Consider the following 14,760-nt stretch of genomic DNA (forward strand, 5'->3'; position numbering starts at 1 on the left):
CTCCCCTAAGCGCACCACGTTCCCGCTCCAACCCACTCTTTCCTGGAGTTTGCTACAACTGTTTGGCAGCAGCAAGCGCTGAGAGGTGCAGAGCACCCACTAATTTTTCCCCATGGGTGCTCCAGCCCCAGAGCGTCCATGGAATCGGCGCCTATGCTTCCGAACCAGGCTCCAAGAGGTAGGTGCTCCCACTGGGGAGGTGGGGGATCTTGTCCGCCCCCCCTTTTGCCTTGCCCCCCGACTGCCCCAGCCTGGACCCTCGCTAGGTGGACTGGTCCCTCCCTGCCCTGGTGCCTTGCTCCAGGGACTGACCCCTGCCGTGTCCCACTGTGCCCCAATCCCTCACTATGGGGACCGACCCCCTCCCTCCACGCCGATTGGGCAGGCTCCGCATCAGCTCCTCTGAGTGTGGCTCTGCATGCAGCAGGTGCGTCCCTGGAGAGGGGGGAATTAGCGCAGGGGAGAGAGGAGTGAGCAGAGGGCGGGGCCTTGGGGAAGAGGCGGGGCAAGGGTGTTCGGTTTTCAGCAGTTAGAAAATCTGCAACCCTAATGTACCACTACAGTTCTTATTATTAGTCATAAAATTACCCATCCTTTGCAGAAATCCTGAGGTGCAACTGACCTATTTGACAGAATGCAGGCCAGGCCCTCAGTACCAGCTATGTGGTAGAACGAATGTTACCCTACAACTCTGTGGTGTCATTGAGAAGATCCTGCAAGGGGTCCTGTACCCAGAGCACCCAGGGGTGGTGAGAGTGCTCAGCACCCCACACCACTGTGTCAAATGCTTGTTTCTGTGAAGGACTGAGCCGGCTTGGGACTGAGCATATATAAAACATCATCCAAGCCCAGGGGCGGGGAGTTATATGGGCCCACGGTGACCATGCTCCAGGAATATTCTGGGCCCCGGGGACCCGGCTCCACCAATGTTCGGGGCTGGGTCTCTCCCCTGACCCCACCTGCCATCCCTGCACGCCTCCCCCGGAGTGTCTCCCAGCCACCCCCAGATAATTTAAAAGCACTCCGGAGCCCCCGGCTGCCACCACCAGCAGTGCAACGGGGCTGGGGCGGCTTCCTGCCTGCCCTCACTCCGCCCCAATCCCGGAAGCAGCTGGCACATCCCTGCAGCCCCGGGGCGGGGTGTGTGTGGCAGGGTTGTCTCTGTGCACTGCCCCCGCCCCAAGCGCCGACTCCGCAGCTCCCATTGGCCAGGAATGGCAGCCAATGGGAGCTGGGGGGCAGTACCTGTGGGCAACAGTATGAAGAGACCTCCCGGCCCCTCCTCCCCGCCTACGAGCTGCTGCCAGAGGGGTGTGCCGCTCACTTCCAAGAGCTGCCCAAGGGAAGCGCCTCACCCTCTCCCACACCCCAACCCTCTGCCCAGAGCCCAAGCCCCCTGCTGCACCCTAACCCCCGCCCACAGCCTGCATCCCAGCTCTCTCTCAGAGCCTGCGCTCTGCACCCTAACCCCCGCCCACAGCCTGCACCCAAACTCCCTCCCAGAGCCTGCGCTCTGCACCCTAACCCCCACCCACAGCCTGCACCCAAACTCCCTCCCAGAGCCTGCGCTCTGCACCCTAACCCCCGCCCACAGCCTGCACCCAAACTCCCTCCCAGAGCCTGCGCTCTGCACCCTAACCCCCGCCCACAGCCTGCATCCCAGCTCTCTCTCAGAGCCTGCGCTCTGCACCCTAACCCCCGCCCACAGCCTGCACCCAAACTCCCTCCCAGAGCCTGCGCTCTGCACCCTAACCCCCGCCCACAGCCTGCACCCAAACTCCCTCCCAGAGCCTGCGCTCTGCACCCTAACCCCCGCCCACAGCCTGCACCCAAACTCCCTCCCAGAGCCTGCGCTCTGCACCCTAACCCCCGCCCACAGCCTGCATCCCAGCTCTCTCTCAGAGCCTGCGCTCTGCACCCTAACCCCCACCCACAGCCTGCACCCAAACTCCCTCCCAGAGCCTGGGGGGGGGGGACAGGGGGTAAGACTTGGACCCGCTGGGCTCCACCAAAAGGTATACAAACCGGCCGCCCCTGGCCAAGCCAACCCCACTTCAGGCTCCCTCCCAGCTCCTACAGTAAGGTGGCCTCAGCCCCGCAGCTGGGATCTGGGGGCCAAACTCCCCGGGGTCAGGCGAGGGGAGTTGCGAGCCTGTCGAGCCGGCACTGAGCATGCGCCCAGCTGGGCAGTGGCTCGGGCTCTGAGCTCCCCAGGGTTGGCTCCTCCCAGGGTGGGTCCCCCGGGTGAGGCGGGGGGAGGATGCACGATCTCCCCCTCCCCCCCGCCTCTCTCCCTGCCTGTGGCCGGGCTGGAGCCTGACAGGGCCCCGCCCAAGCTCCAGCGCTCCCTCCGCCGCCGGCCGGGCTCCGCGCGCGCGCCGAGTCCTCCCAGCCTGCAGGGGGCGCGGCGTCGCCCTCCCTGCGCCCCGTGCGCTCCGCTCTCTGGCCGGCCGGCCGCCGCCTCCTCCTCCTCGCCGCGCGCGCGAGCCGCCTTGGCCTGGCCCAGCCCAGCCCAGCGCAGCCCCAGGGAACGCGATGGCGGCCTCGGTGTTCTGCTGCCTGCGCTGGTGCGGGGACGGCGGCGCCGGGCACATCCCGCTGAAGGAGATGCCCGCCGTGCAGCTGGACACGCAGCACATGGGTAAGGGGGCGCGCCCCGCCCCGACCCGGGCAGGGACCCCCGCCGCAGGTCCCTTTCGCCCCGGTGGCGTGGGGGTGCGAGCTGGGGGTGAATAGTACGGGTTTCTGGCGCCCCTGAGCTCCGTGGTTATTATTAATGGTAGGGGTGTGGCGCTTTCCCGGCAAAGAAGCGGCAAGGTGCCCGTGCTTTGCCTCTTTATATATTCTAGGGTAGTCTGTTGTGCCTGCGGGATGTCTTTAGTTCTGTGTACGTGGCAACGTTTTAAAAACCGATGTCACAAAGTGATCGTTAAGAGGGCTAGAAAACGATATTTAGAAGAATTCCCCCAAACCCCGAGGGCTGTCCCCGCTCAGGTGACCCCATTACGGAAGAAGCCTGGCTGAATCGTTAGGTGTTACAGTCTTTCACAAAGGTCACCAAGCGCAGGGTCTGTCAGATCAACAAGGCAGCAGATTCCACCGTTGATTTGCTTTCACGGAGAATGGCCTGTCTGGGCACAGTCAGCCTGAGTATTTATTATTATTTTACATTTATATTGCAGCAGCCTCTGAAGGCCACAGCCAGGTTGGGCCCAATTATGCTAAGCACTATACAAATATTTGACAAATGACCGTCCCTCACCAAAGAGCTTATGGTCCAAAGTGATCTTAGTTATATAATAGTGAGGTTATGGCACAAAAATAAATGATCTCTAAGGCACACAGAGGATATGTCAAAAACAACACATTGCATTTCATTTGGAAACTAATTGCAATTTCATGGTCTCTGAAGTACTGGTGTAATATGATCCCAGCATGAAAATGTTGCTAAATAACCAGGCAGCAGTATTCTGTTCTAGTTTTAGTTCTAAAGCCGGGACTATAAATTGCTGGTCTACCAGTATGATTATGTTGGTTGGGAAGTGATTTTTTTTTTAACTGACATTGTTAAAGGTACCTTAAACCTATGTAACTTATTACCTTTCCCATATGGGAATAAACTATACCGGTATAAGGGCTTGGCTACACTTGCGAGTTACAACGCAATAAAGGAGACCCGGGTGCACTAGCTCACTACCCGTCCACACTGGCAAGGCACATAGAGCGCTCTGACTCTGCGGCTTCAGCGAGTGGAATAACGTTTGCTGCGCCCCTGCTGGAGCGCCATGGTGCCAATGTGAACGAGGTGTTGCTTTACTGCGCTCTGATCAGCCTCTGGAAATGTCCCATAATCCCCTTAAGTCGAGTGGCCACTCTTGTCAGTGTTTGGAATCGGCTGTAGGTATGCGGAAGTGCCCTTGAAAACTCCATTTCTGACAGCCGGCTGCTTATCTCCTCCGAGACAAAGTAACCATTACTGTGGAATGCTGTCTGTGGGGGAGAGAGAGAGAGAGAGAGAGGCGGGTGGGGGGGGTCTGCTGCTCTCTGAATTTACAAGACAACATGCTGACATGCTCTCAGCCCCCCAAAAACCCACTCTCTCTCCCCCACATACACACAACACACTCCCTTCTCACACCCCACCCCACCCCCATTTGAAAAGCACGTTGCAGCCACTTGCATGCTGGGATAGCTGCCCATAATGCACCACTCCCAATGCCACTACAAGTGCTGCAAATGTGGCCACGCCAGTGTGCTTGAAGCTGTCAGTGTGGACAGACTGCAGCGCTGTCCCTACTGCGCCCTACAAAGACTGGTTTAACTCAAGGGGCTCTACATCTGCAAGTGTAGCCATGCCCTAAGTTACTGTTATAATTGTGTCCATGCAAGGGTATGTTTGCTGCATTAACTATTTTAGTATAGTTAAAGTGGTACAACTTTTGTGCTAAGACAAGGGTGGAGTGGTCTTCCGCTGTAGTCCTGCGTAAAGGGCATTGCAACAAACCAATTAAGAAAGGCCTACTCCTTGCCAAACAAATATTTAAAAAATCGTCTTGGCTAGAAAACATCCAGGCATCCTCAGAAATTATTGGACTGGCTTTTGAGGACTTTGTCTTATCTGTGCCTATACTGACATGCTTATTAGAGCTTTTGAGCAAAAATCTTCCACGGGAGAGTGTAGTATTTAGCAGAGCTCAATGTTCTGATCTGTGTGCTGGCAGGTACCTTTTTAAAGGAAGCTCGCAATCAAACCCTTAAAAGGAATCTTACTTATTGATTAATTCTTGGTGACCACAACTCATGAAAAGCCTTCTGCAGAATGTGCCTATCCTTCAGTTCTAGACCAAGAAAAGGAGGTGATTTAGAGAAAGGCATGAGCCCTGCATCCCCTTTCTCTTAGTGAGTGTCTTTCTAATTAAATGATTGTAAGCTATGCTGCTGGGATATTTGAGGAAATGTTGTAATCAACATGCTGCCTTAAAGCCTGAGAGGAGAAATTAAAGAATATAGATTTTAAATAGATGAACTCTAGCTGAAAGATGAACTAGCCTATAAACACATCCTTTCTTTACCTGAAAGCACTGCACAACCTAATTCTGATAGACTAATGGAGCTCTTACTTGGGTTGAAAGAGAAAATAGTTCTTGTTGTTTAGGGGTTTTAGTGGATGTCTCCAAACTTTAAAAAAAAACAATGTTTTTTGAAGTTTGTGTATTTTATTTGTATATGCAGGAACAGATGTCGTCATTGTCAAAAATGGCAGAAGAATATGTGGCACGGGGGGTTGCTTAGCCAATGCACCTTTGCATCAGAACAAGAGCTATTTTGAGTTTAAAATCCAATCCACAGGTTAGTTAGCAAAATTATTTTCTACTTTAGATTGGGATTTGAGATTTGACTACAAGCAGGCAACGCATCTGCACCTTTGGTAATTAAGTGCACTTCATCTTTGGACTACTACAATGAGAAATAACACACTTAACAAATATCAAACTTTTGTAAGACACTAAACTGTCATCTTGTAAGAAAGATTTGTCATTTTTCTATTTTGCTGCTTTGATTTATTAAAAACAATAGTAATTGAAATGACTAGAGTTGCAGTATTAAAACACTACCATGTTTGAAAACTCTTGTATATATGTTTTTTCAATAAACCTAATTTAGAGCTACTTTCTGCTAAATTCTTTTTTATTTATATTGCATTATGAGCATGTAAAATACTGTGTACATAGCTCTTGTACTTTTTGTCCAATAATATTTGCTGTCTGTCTACATTTATTTGCTATTTTAGAATGGATCCAGATTCTTCTCCTTTAGCTTCTTGTGGGAATGATTCTGTGCTTAGAAATGCAGCAGAGAACTCACAGCTTGGGAGTGTGGGGCTTAAATGTGGTTTTAAGCCACCTTTGTGTCCTCCCAGTTCTGGGCTGGTTCTGGGACTGAAGCATCCCCAGCGTAATTTAGACAGCCCCAGGCTGCCGTATGAGCTGCTGCATTGTCTGAAATCACTGGTGTATATATGCTGTGGCCATGACCCCGGCATTCCCCCTATGCCAAGGCTTGCAACTGTGTCCTCAGAGACATCCTTTTGGTTATCTTCTGCCGTTCCTTTGCCCCAGGAATCCTCCCCCAGTGAGAACTGCTGCTCTAATCATTTTAGGTGATAACTGGGTCAGAGTCAGGGCTAAGACTTTTACTCCATAACTTTTATTTTGATGGCTCATAAAAGAAAAACGCTGAGATACAGCATGTTTTGGAAGGATATTTTTAAGTCTGTCTAAACCTAGTGAATGTAATTGCTAATGCTTTTCAAATTAAAATTCACTCATGATATTGCTGTCATTGTGGCACACTCCTGGAATATATTTCTTACTCTCAGTGTGAGATTTCAAAAGAAACAAATAAGTGTTCACAGAATATCGTCGTCATATTTTCAGGGGTTTGGGGTATTGGAGTTGCAACCCAGAAAGCAAATTTGAATCAAATTCCACTTGGTCGAGATGTGCATAGTTTAGTGATGAGGAATGATGGAGCTCTCTACCACAACAACGAGGAGAAGAACAGGCTGCCAGCAAACAGCCTTCCACAGGAGGGTGACATTGTGGTGAGTTTCCTTAGTTTTTGTTAATGTAAATTTGTTGCTGTGTCTAAATAGCTCAACAATAGATGTTTCTGGGATTTTCCAAAGCAGCTTTTGCTGTCAGCACTGTTGCAAGGCTAAAGGGAATACAGTGAATCCTTGTGAAAGGCTAGCTTTCCATGCAAACAAGAAAATTAAACACAGAATTTTATTGAAGCCCTGAAAAGTGAATATCTGATAAAAGGATTAAACCTATTAAATTAATATGCTTACAGTGCATCAGAAGGTAATATTCAGTAGATATTGAGTTGTAAAAAATGTAGGCTTATTAAATGAGTACTTTTAATATTTCATACTAAAAATCATTATAGAACAATGCAACCCTTCAGAATTGTAATCATTTAGTAAAACATAGTTATGTATTTATCATGAGGTCTTGTGCCAGTAATTCTCCCTAAGTTAGGCATGTTCCTTCCTCACTGTCTTTTCTAATCCACATCATTAGCAGGGGCGTAGTTGGAATAGAATTTGGTTCCAATACTTTTTGGGGAGTAATGGGTAGAGGAAAGTGCTGTTCAGGGTCAAATATTCCTTACTTTTCTTCTCCCCAACTCTCTCTCCCTTTCATAGATCCCCCCCACCACCACCTTTTCTGGAGAAGTAAGATAGACATGAAAGGGCTCATACCCTCTTGCCTGCCCTCTTGTTCATCAGAAGTACACTGGCCCTTTAAGTGTTTGCTCTTCTAGCCTTTCAGTTCAGCTCCCACTATCCTCGGATCCTTATGCTGTCTTCCTCCTAGGCGTGGCAGCAGGCCCTTAGAGAGTCAAGTCTTCCTGCTACCTCATGGTGTGCAGGAGGAAGGATATCCATTTAGTCTGGTGGGTTTTCCCCTGCAGTCTCACTCCAGTCCTCAAGAGGTTTCTAGTCCTGCTCCTTTGGTGGCTTCATGCCAGTTTACTGCTGATGCAAAGTAGTCCTGTGCCTGGATTGCTTATTTCAAGTGTGGCAGGTCAATTAACCACACCTGGGGAGGTAGCTATTCTGTCCCTTTACCCCTTAGTGACTGTGACAGAATGGGTTTTATATACCCCATCACAATAGTGCTTCATTGCTACCCACTGCTACTAGGGTTGATGAATTTGCCTATAAACCTGACGGGGCCGTCACCCGTAGAGATTCCAAGCTCTTTGTGGCTGGGCTCCCTGCTCAAAGATGTCCCAGAATGCACTGGAGATTGAGATGAGATTGTACCCAGGGAGCACAAGAGCTCTTTGTTGGTCTATGCTTGGTTAGCAGGCAGAGGGAGTGACCCTAGCAGCCTTGGAAGAAGATTTGTAGCAAAGGTATTGGGATAAAGGGGTTGTATTTTTAGTCAAGCTGGGATTCAATTTAGAAAAGAGAGAGGAAATTAGATTGGGGATAGGGAGAAAAAAATGTTGGAAAGATGAATGAGAGGGACTTGGGAATCTATATGGCTCATGCTCCCTCTCACGCCTCAACACTTCTAAAATATATTTAAAATTACCCTGTATATTTAAAGGGGTCTACTGTATTACTACTTTTTTAACATTATTAGAATTTTTTTTATATACACGGAAGTGATAAGATTAACATTGTTTCTAATACCAACTTTTTCAATATCTTTTATTAATTGCTGATGTTTGTGAGTTTCATATACATAGATTATTGCCAGGTATCTGAAGTTTTAAAAAAAAATCCCCTGCTTAGGTGGCTTGCTTGGGAGAGAATCTTGCTGTGTTGCAGTCTCTTTAAAGGCTCACTCAAACTATTTAGTCTGCAAAGCTGAAGTTAAAACACTTGAAGGATAATAAGTAACAAATGCATTACTTTGCTAACTGCCTGAGCTCTGTAGATTCACAATTTGAGCTAAGTTGGTTAGCTTCTGTTCGTCAAATAAGTCGATTGTTATTGCTGCTGTTCCCTGATTGGATAAGCCTGCAAGCACTTTTGGTGCTTGCGAGTTCAAATATAATTAAATATTCTTAATTATTGACTTTTTAAGTGTCCAGAAAAATGGTCTAGTGCGTTCTTTTAGGAGACTGTGGTTTATGCCGTCGTATTAGAAACTGCCCATTGTGTCCAGCTAGATTAGCTGTAAAAAAGAAATAGTTGTAAGCATTCTCACGTATATCAACTTGATGATCTTATGTTAACATTTCCTATTTTGCCTTATAGGGTATTACATATGACCATGTAGAATTAAATGTATATTTAAATGGAAAGAATATGCATTGTCCAGCTTCAGGAATCAGAGGGACTGTCTATCCTGTAGTATATGGTAAGTTGGGTTCTCAAACTTTTTCAGTGTGGTCAATCTTAATAGCAATATTCTCTCAAACCACCTATTAGTTTTAGTCCTGTGAATATTGTGTTATTGGGATTCTGGCTGCCAGACACCACATTGGTTAGAATGGGAGAACAGACTTTTGTTAGGTAGCTAACATGTCATCTTCCCATTGCTTTGGAAATGGAGTTACAGTAGAGAGAATTTAGACTTCAGGAGTAGGTAGCTTTCAAACAGTCTACTTGCTGCAGCAGGGACTTGGGCACCCTGGTCTGTACGTTTTTTTTTTAAACTTCCTCCTCCTTTCTCCATGCCTAATCCCACACCACTGAAGTTTTAGGCTTCGGTGTGAGGTGACTTTTTATTGCCAGACTCCCTCGCCTGTCATCATCTTTCAAGAGCTGACATAAATTCCCAAGAATTTCCATGCTTCACAATGGATTAGTTTATTGCTATAACACCTGATGATTTGCAAATTACATTCAGGTGACACCTCCATGTTACAAATTACAAGTAATAAAACCCTTAATTTAATGCTATGTATTCATAGGCATCTGAAAGGAGAAATTGCTCTCAACCATTTAATTTATCGATGTTTCAGACCAGAATCGTAGAGATTTTTAAAATAAACTCAGTACAGAAGTTAAATGATGTCATGTATGGGAACTTATAACACAAGTCAAATTCAAAGTTGCTTCCTTCAGCAGCTGAACCCCAGGCACATCTGCACAAATATTAAAGTGTAAAGTCAACACACACATAACACAAGATAGTACTTGTGAGCTCAGTTAAGGCTGCTGTGGGAAAAGCCAAATATCTTGACTCAAGGATATCTAAATGCTTGACCAAAATATTATATTTGGTTTTGTTGTTCGTTCTTTCTTTTTTCTTTTTTCTTTTTTTTTGGGGGGGGGGAGGGTAGGAGGAATTGGAATTGATATACTGCTGTCACATGAGGTGTGGCTTAGAGGAATGTTTCTTTTAAAGACTCATTAACTAAATGGATCTGATTTTTCTGATGAGCAGTGCTACACTATGAAGTATACTTCTCTAAAGCTGCCTGGGAAGTATTGCTGCAGTTAATGATCTGTCAGAATTTCCATTTTAATCCTCTAATACTCCACCTAGAATCAGGCAGAAAGTCTCGTGGCAATATTATTGTTTTGAATGGTTTATTTTTAAAATCCAGGTGTCTAAAAATAACAGTCAAGCAGGGTTCTGATGTCCTAACCTCAGCAGATGGCTTGACACCAAGCAGGGGAATGGGAAGCATGTCATAGAGATGCATCCTCTTTCATGTCTCACCATTACCACGTTTGGCCTGTGGACTTCCAAAGTAGTGGAGGGGGAAATGAGGGCCCTAGAAGTTGAGGAGAGTTGCTTTAAGGCTTATTAGCACTCTCAGTAAAATTCATAGCAAAACTTTCACTGATTTCAGCGAAGTCTTTTGCAAATCTAAGTATTCTGTAGGAAGTAAACATGATTTGGCCTGCTTGATTGTATTCTAGGATGTTTTCTACAGATTAACCAAGAAGATCTTATTTGTCTTTACTGCATGGATGTTACTGATATATTGGTGAATATCCTTTGTGTTTCAGTTATTGTGGACACACAATGTATTGATGTATATAATCTAATTTGGTGTCATGTATAGTCAAAATAAATGCTGTTCTCCTCTAATTATTTTTCTCTTTGCTTCTGTCCTACAGTAGATGACAGTGCCATCTTGGATTGTCAGTTCAGTGAATTTTATCACACTCCTCCAACAGGGTTTGAAAAAATACTCTTTGAGCAGCAAATCTTCTGAACGTCTTCATACTGAAAACTTGCACCCCTACACTGTTATAAAGCCTTTGCCATCTTAAATAAAGCTTCACGTTTACCTGTAGGAAACACATCTGTATTTTTTAGTAAAGTACTTGTGACTGTTGTCTGAAGAACCAAAGTGTTAACTGCAACACCAGAGAATTGTGTTACAAATGGTAGATTTTGACAACTGTTTTGTGATGTGAAAATCAGTGTTTTGGGGCAGTTTTCTGATTTGTATTTGATGTAAATGAAAACTAAAGGGTATAATTGCCACAGTATTAAATGAACTTTTGGTTTCAATTTGAGCTTTATAAAGGGAATAATTCATATGCGTGACAGTATGTTTCCATAAAGCTACAGGGATAGATAGTTGTCTCATGATTTTTCCTGTTCCTTCCCACTCAGAAGTTATGTACCTTGTAAAAAGAGAGCACTGTGCTAATAGTCTGTTTGGATTGCTATGTCCTTGTTTTGCACAATGACTAATGATACAATTGGCAGCTAGATTTTGTTTTTTCTTTTGAAACTTGTAACCTACCCATTTCTAGTTGTTAAACAGCTAATATTCCTCTTGAGTTTAGATAAATCTCATAGCTTTTCATTTGCTTTAAGTGTGACAGAATACTTTTTAGTAACAGTCAAAACATTATTTTGTTGTAAAAAAGCAAACCTAAACACCGGATGTATTTATGAAGACCATCATGCTGTGTTACTCTGGTGGCAGAGTAGGTACAGATTGTTTAATTGTGATGTATACAATGGCAGGGATGGTATGTTGGATATTACGATGAAGCTTTACATCTAAACTGTAAATCAGATTCTTTATGGAATATTTTATTTAAATGTTTTTTTTCTGGAACCAGTAATAAAATGAATAATGGTTAACGTGCTGTTCCAAAACGTGATTCCGATAACTATAAAAGATCAGGTGATGCTTTCCTTGTCATGTATGCAGTATGCTTGTCATGTGTGCAGTATGCACCTTTTCATATTTTTTGCAAAGAAAACCTTTTTGTATATCCTGGTGTGTGGGGGTGTGTGTGTGTGTGTGTGTGTGTATTAAAAACTTTTAGTAAGATTTTTTTTTGGCTGTCCATGGACTAACGCATTTATATGATGAGTGAATGCTGTGATGCCTTTAAATATTTGAGGTTCTTTTATTCTGAACTTTTCAAATACAGCTGACTTTCTCTGAGCCTTTCTTTCACTTCATAATTTTCTGTATTTGTTTAAAGACTTCTCCTTGGCCTCAAAGGCCCAGCGTTTCCTTTACCATGCTGTGATCTCCCAGTGCTGAAATTGACACAACAACAGATGATGCCATAAGGCCTAGCTCATATCTAGAGCATGATGCCTCTTCAGTAGTATAGTATAAGATTAGGAATATTTGGGGATTGGGGTGAGAATGGAGAGGGTTAATGCTCTTCCCCTGAAACTTGCAATATTAGCCACTTGTGGAACATTCTTTTGGGGCATGACTATGTCTTTGTGCCATATATCAGCTGAGACAAATCATGATGCTTCTGCAATCAAATTTGTCCACTCTTGAAATTAGAAAGGAATTTATTGGGGGGGGGGGTTGAATTTCCATTCTTGATGCTTCTCCTTTAGTAATGTCTCCATGGTCCTTTGTGCCATGTGAAAGAATAGGAAGATGAAATGAAAGCACTTGATATGGAATTAAACTTGCTGGTATTTTTTGGGGAAGGGAGAAGTATTTAAAGAAATTATAACCACTGTATCTAACTTCAAAGAACAAATAACTAAAAAATGTGTTTTTAATTTATTAAAGAATACTTAACATACAGGAAGCTGCCATCCTGAGTCTGATGTAGAGTAAGACAGAGAATCCAGGTCCTGTTTGAAAGCACAGAGAAGACAGTCTTCAAAATTGTAAATTCTACTTTTAAAATGTTTTGATAAACGTAAATGTTTAAATCAGTTGTTAAATTATCCAAAAAAATTTAAGAGCTTACTCTTACATCTTAGGAAGTTGCTGATTTCCCGTTATTTTAAATGTAATGTGAATTTTCTGTCCTATTGTACATATGGCTTTCCTCCTCTTATAAAATAACACGTTGAGAGTCGCTTGAGAACCATATGAAGTAATGGAGAACATTGCATTTACTGTTTGTGAATCTGTCAATATGTAGAAAGAGTGCACTTTTTACCTGCTAACGATAATCTTAAAGTACTTTGAAAAAGTGGATGATACTGTTCACCCATTTTACAGGTGAGAAAAGAGGCACAGAGATTAAATGACTTGGCCAACATCTCATAGCAAGTCAGTTGAAGACCTAGAAATAGAACGATGCTTCCAGTCCTATGCCTTGTCCAGTGGAATGGACTGTAATGGATGCCTCTAAAAATTGCTCTGGTAATCAATTTTTAATAATAGAGTTAGCTAAATATTTACCAAGTAGTAAAGGTGTTAACCAGAAAGAATCATCATTGTTTTTAATTGGAAGTGTTAAGGCTTTTCCATTAATTATTGTTTGCACCCTTGTTTGTTTAACCTTTGAATGTTCAGACATAGGCAGCCTGCTGTAGCAATGTGTAACACTTTATGCTGTACGTTTTCTAGTCCTTGGCAGCAAAATTTTCAGTTGATAGGTCTGTGCATCAACTACTAAATAGGCTTGCCAGAGCATGTAATCCAGTTTGCATGTTTATCAGCAGCATTCTTATTTATACAGTACGATGGCTGTGTATGGTATTTTGCAGATAAATAAAATGAGGCTCCTATTTCAAGGATCTTAAAATCCAAATTAGATCGCATAAAGTTAGGAAGGATGAATGAGGAGAGGATTGGGAGGACAAAGATTGTAACAATGTATATCGGGAGATATCAATGTTAAGTATGATGATCAAGATCTGATGCAGTTGTTTGCAGTGAATAATTCAATTAATTGAACCCTTGTTTCTGTTGGTAAATTATCCATGATCTGATTTTCACAAGTTTACTCGTTATTCAATGAAAAGTTTATGCAAACATACTTCAGCCTCTATGAGCCGTCAAAGAAGAATTTGTTGTTCATGCTGTTCAATGGGTCTTTCGAGTCCCATGAATGCTTCTACTCCCAGATCCATACAGAGCCTTCAAAGATGGCTTTGCAAACCCTCTGGTGATAATATACCTGAATGAGAGTATATGCAATATTTTCCCTTTATGCAAACTTGCTTTGCAACAAAAAACAAGGAAAAGAGATCTGAATATGATTGATGTGAATGCTTGAATTTTATTCAAATGAATGTTTATATTATTGCGGTGTTATTTCAGCTCTCTTATCCATCGACACTGTGTTGATTCCTCTTTTCATAGCTGCAATTGATTAAACTGGAGATTGAGATTACAGAAATTCACAAGAGAACACACTACTCCTCTGTACTTGTATTCTTCCGCATTTCTTTACATATCAGCTCACTGTAGACTGGGCAAAATCACAAATTATCCAGATTCATATGCATTTTTGATCTACCTACAACTGTAGTTGCCATTCCTTTTGGCTTTGTATTAACTAAAAATTTAATTTAAATTCACATTTCCTTTAGTTTGTTTACAAAAATGTTGAAGAATAGCTGCAGTTTTGAAGTGAGGATTCATTAGATAATATTTTGGCCAACTAAAGATTGTGGAATCCCACATAGCTGGAGCTTTCATCTGGCATTTATTGATCAGATTTTATACCTTGACCACTTTCTCTGGCGTAAACTCTGCTGACTTGCCTATGACAAGCAATTTTCACCAACTCATCTACATTTTGCCAAAGTTTATTTTGGCCCAGATACCTGTGTATTTTTGGCATAAAATACTCCCAAACAAAACTAGTGCAACGGTTATCCATGGTAACATTTTTTCACTGATGAAAAGAACCCAAGTTATCCAATTCCAAGTTCAGATATTTTAAGGCTGAAGGGAATTCAGATTTCCCAGCAACAGAGGTTTTAACATGTTTTGCTCGCCAATTGTACTGGAGCATCTAAGAAATATGACTCAATCTTTGTTTCTTGCAGCTAAGAGCTCTTTTCTGCTGAACTGCCAGACTTTTCCATGGAAGTGACT

At 43.9% G+C, this 14,760-nt stretch overlaps 1 protein-coding gene across 1 annotated transcript; it reads left to right on the plus strand.

The window, feature by feature from the left end:
• Nucleotides 1–2,461: 2,461 nt before the first annotated feature.
• SPRYD7 (SPRY domain containing 7) lies at nt 2,462–11,582 on the plus strand. Its single transcript, XM_077811153.1, has 5 exons — nt 2,462–2,641; nt 5,233–5,349; nt 6,438–6,604; nt 8,780–8,882; nt 10,598–11,582. The coding sequence occupies exons 1-5, from the start codon at nt 2,536–2,538 to the stop codon at nt 10,693–10,695; spliced, it is 591 nt and encodes a 196-aa protein (XP_077667279.1). The 5' UTR covers nt 2,462–2,535; the 3' UTR covers nt 10,696–11,582.
• Nucleotides 11,583–14,760: the final 3,178 nt, after the last annotated feature.

This window comes from Eretmochelys imbricata, chromosome 1 (assembly GCF_965152235.1).
Source record: "Eretmochelys imbricata isolate rEreImb1 chromosome 1, rEreImb1.hap1, whole genome shotgun sequence".
In the NCBI taxonomy this organism is placed as follows: Eukaryota; Metazoa; Chordata; order Testudines; family Cheloniidae; genus Eretmochelys; species Eretmochelys imbricata.

Bases quoted from the DNA above. Each gene is read 5' to 3' on its own strand.
- SPRYD7 (XM_077811153.1), top strand. From the start codon at position 2,536: ATGGCGGCCTCGGTGTTCTGCTGCCTGCGCTGGTGCGGGGACGGCGGC. The intron at 2,642-5,232 runs GTAAGGGGGCGC...TTGTATATGCAG, and splicing joins GCTGGACACGCAGCACATGG to GAACAGATGTCGTCATTGTC. The intron at 5,350-6,437 runs GTTAGTTAGCAA...TCATATTTTCAG, and splicing joins GTTTAAAATCCAATCCACAG to GGGTTTGGGGTATTGGAGTT.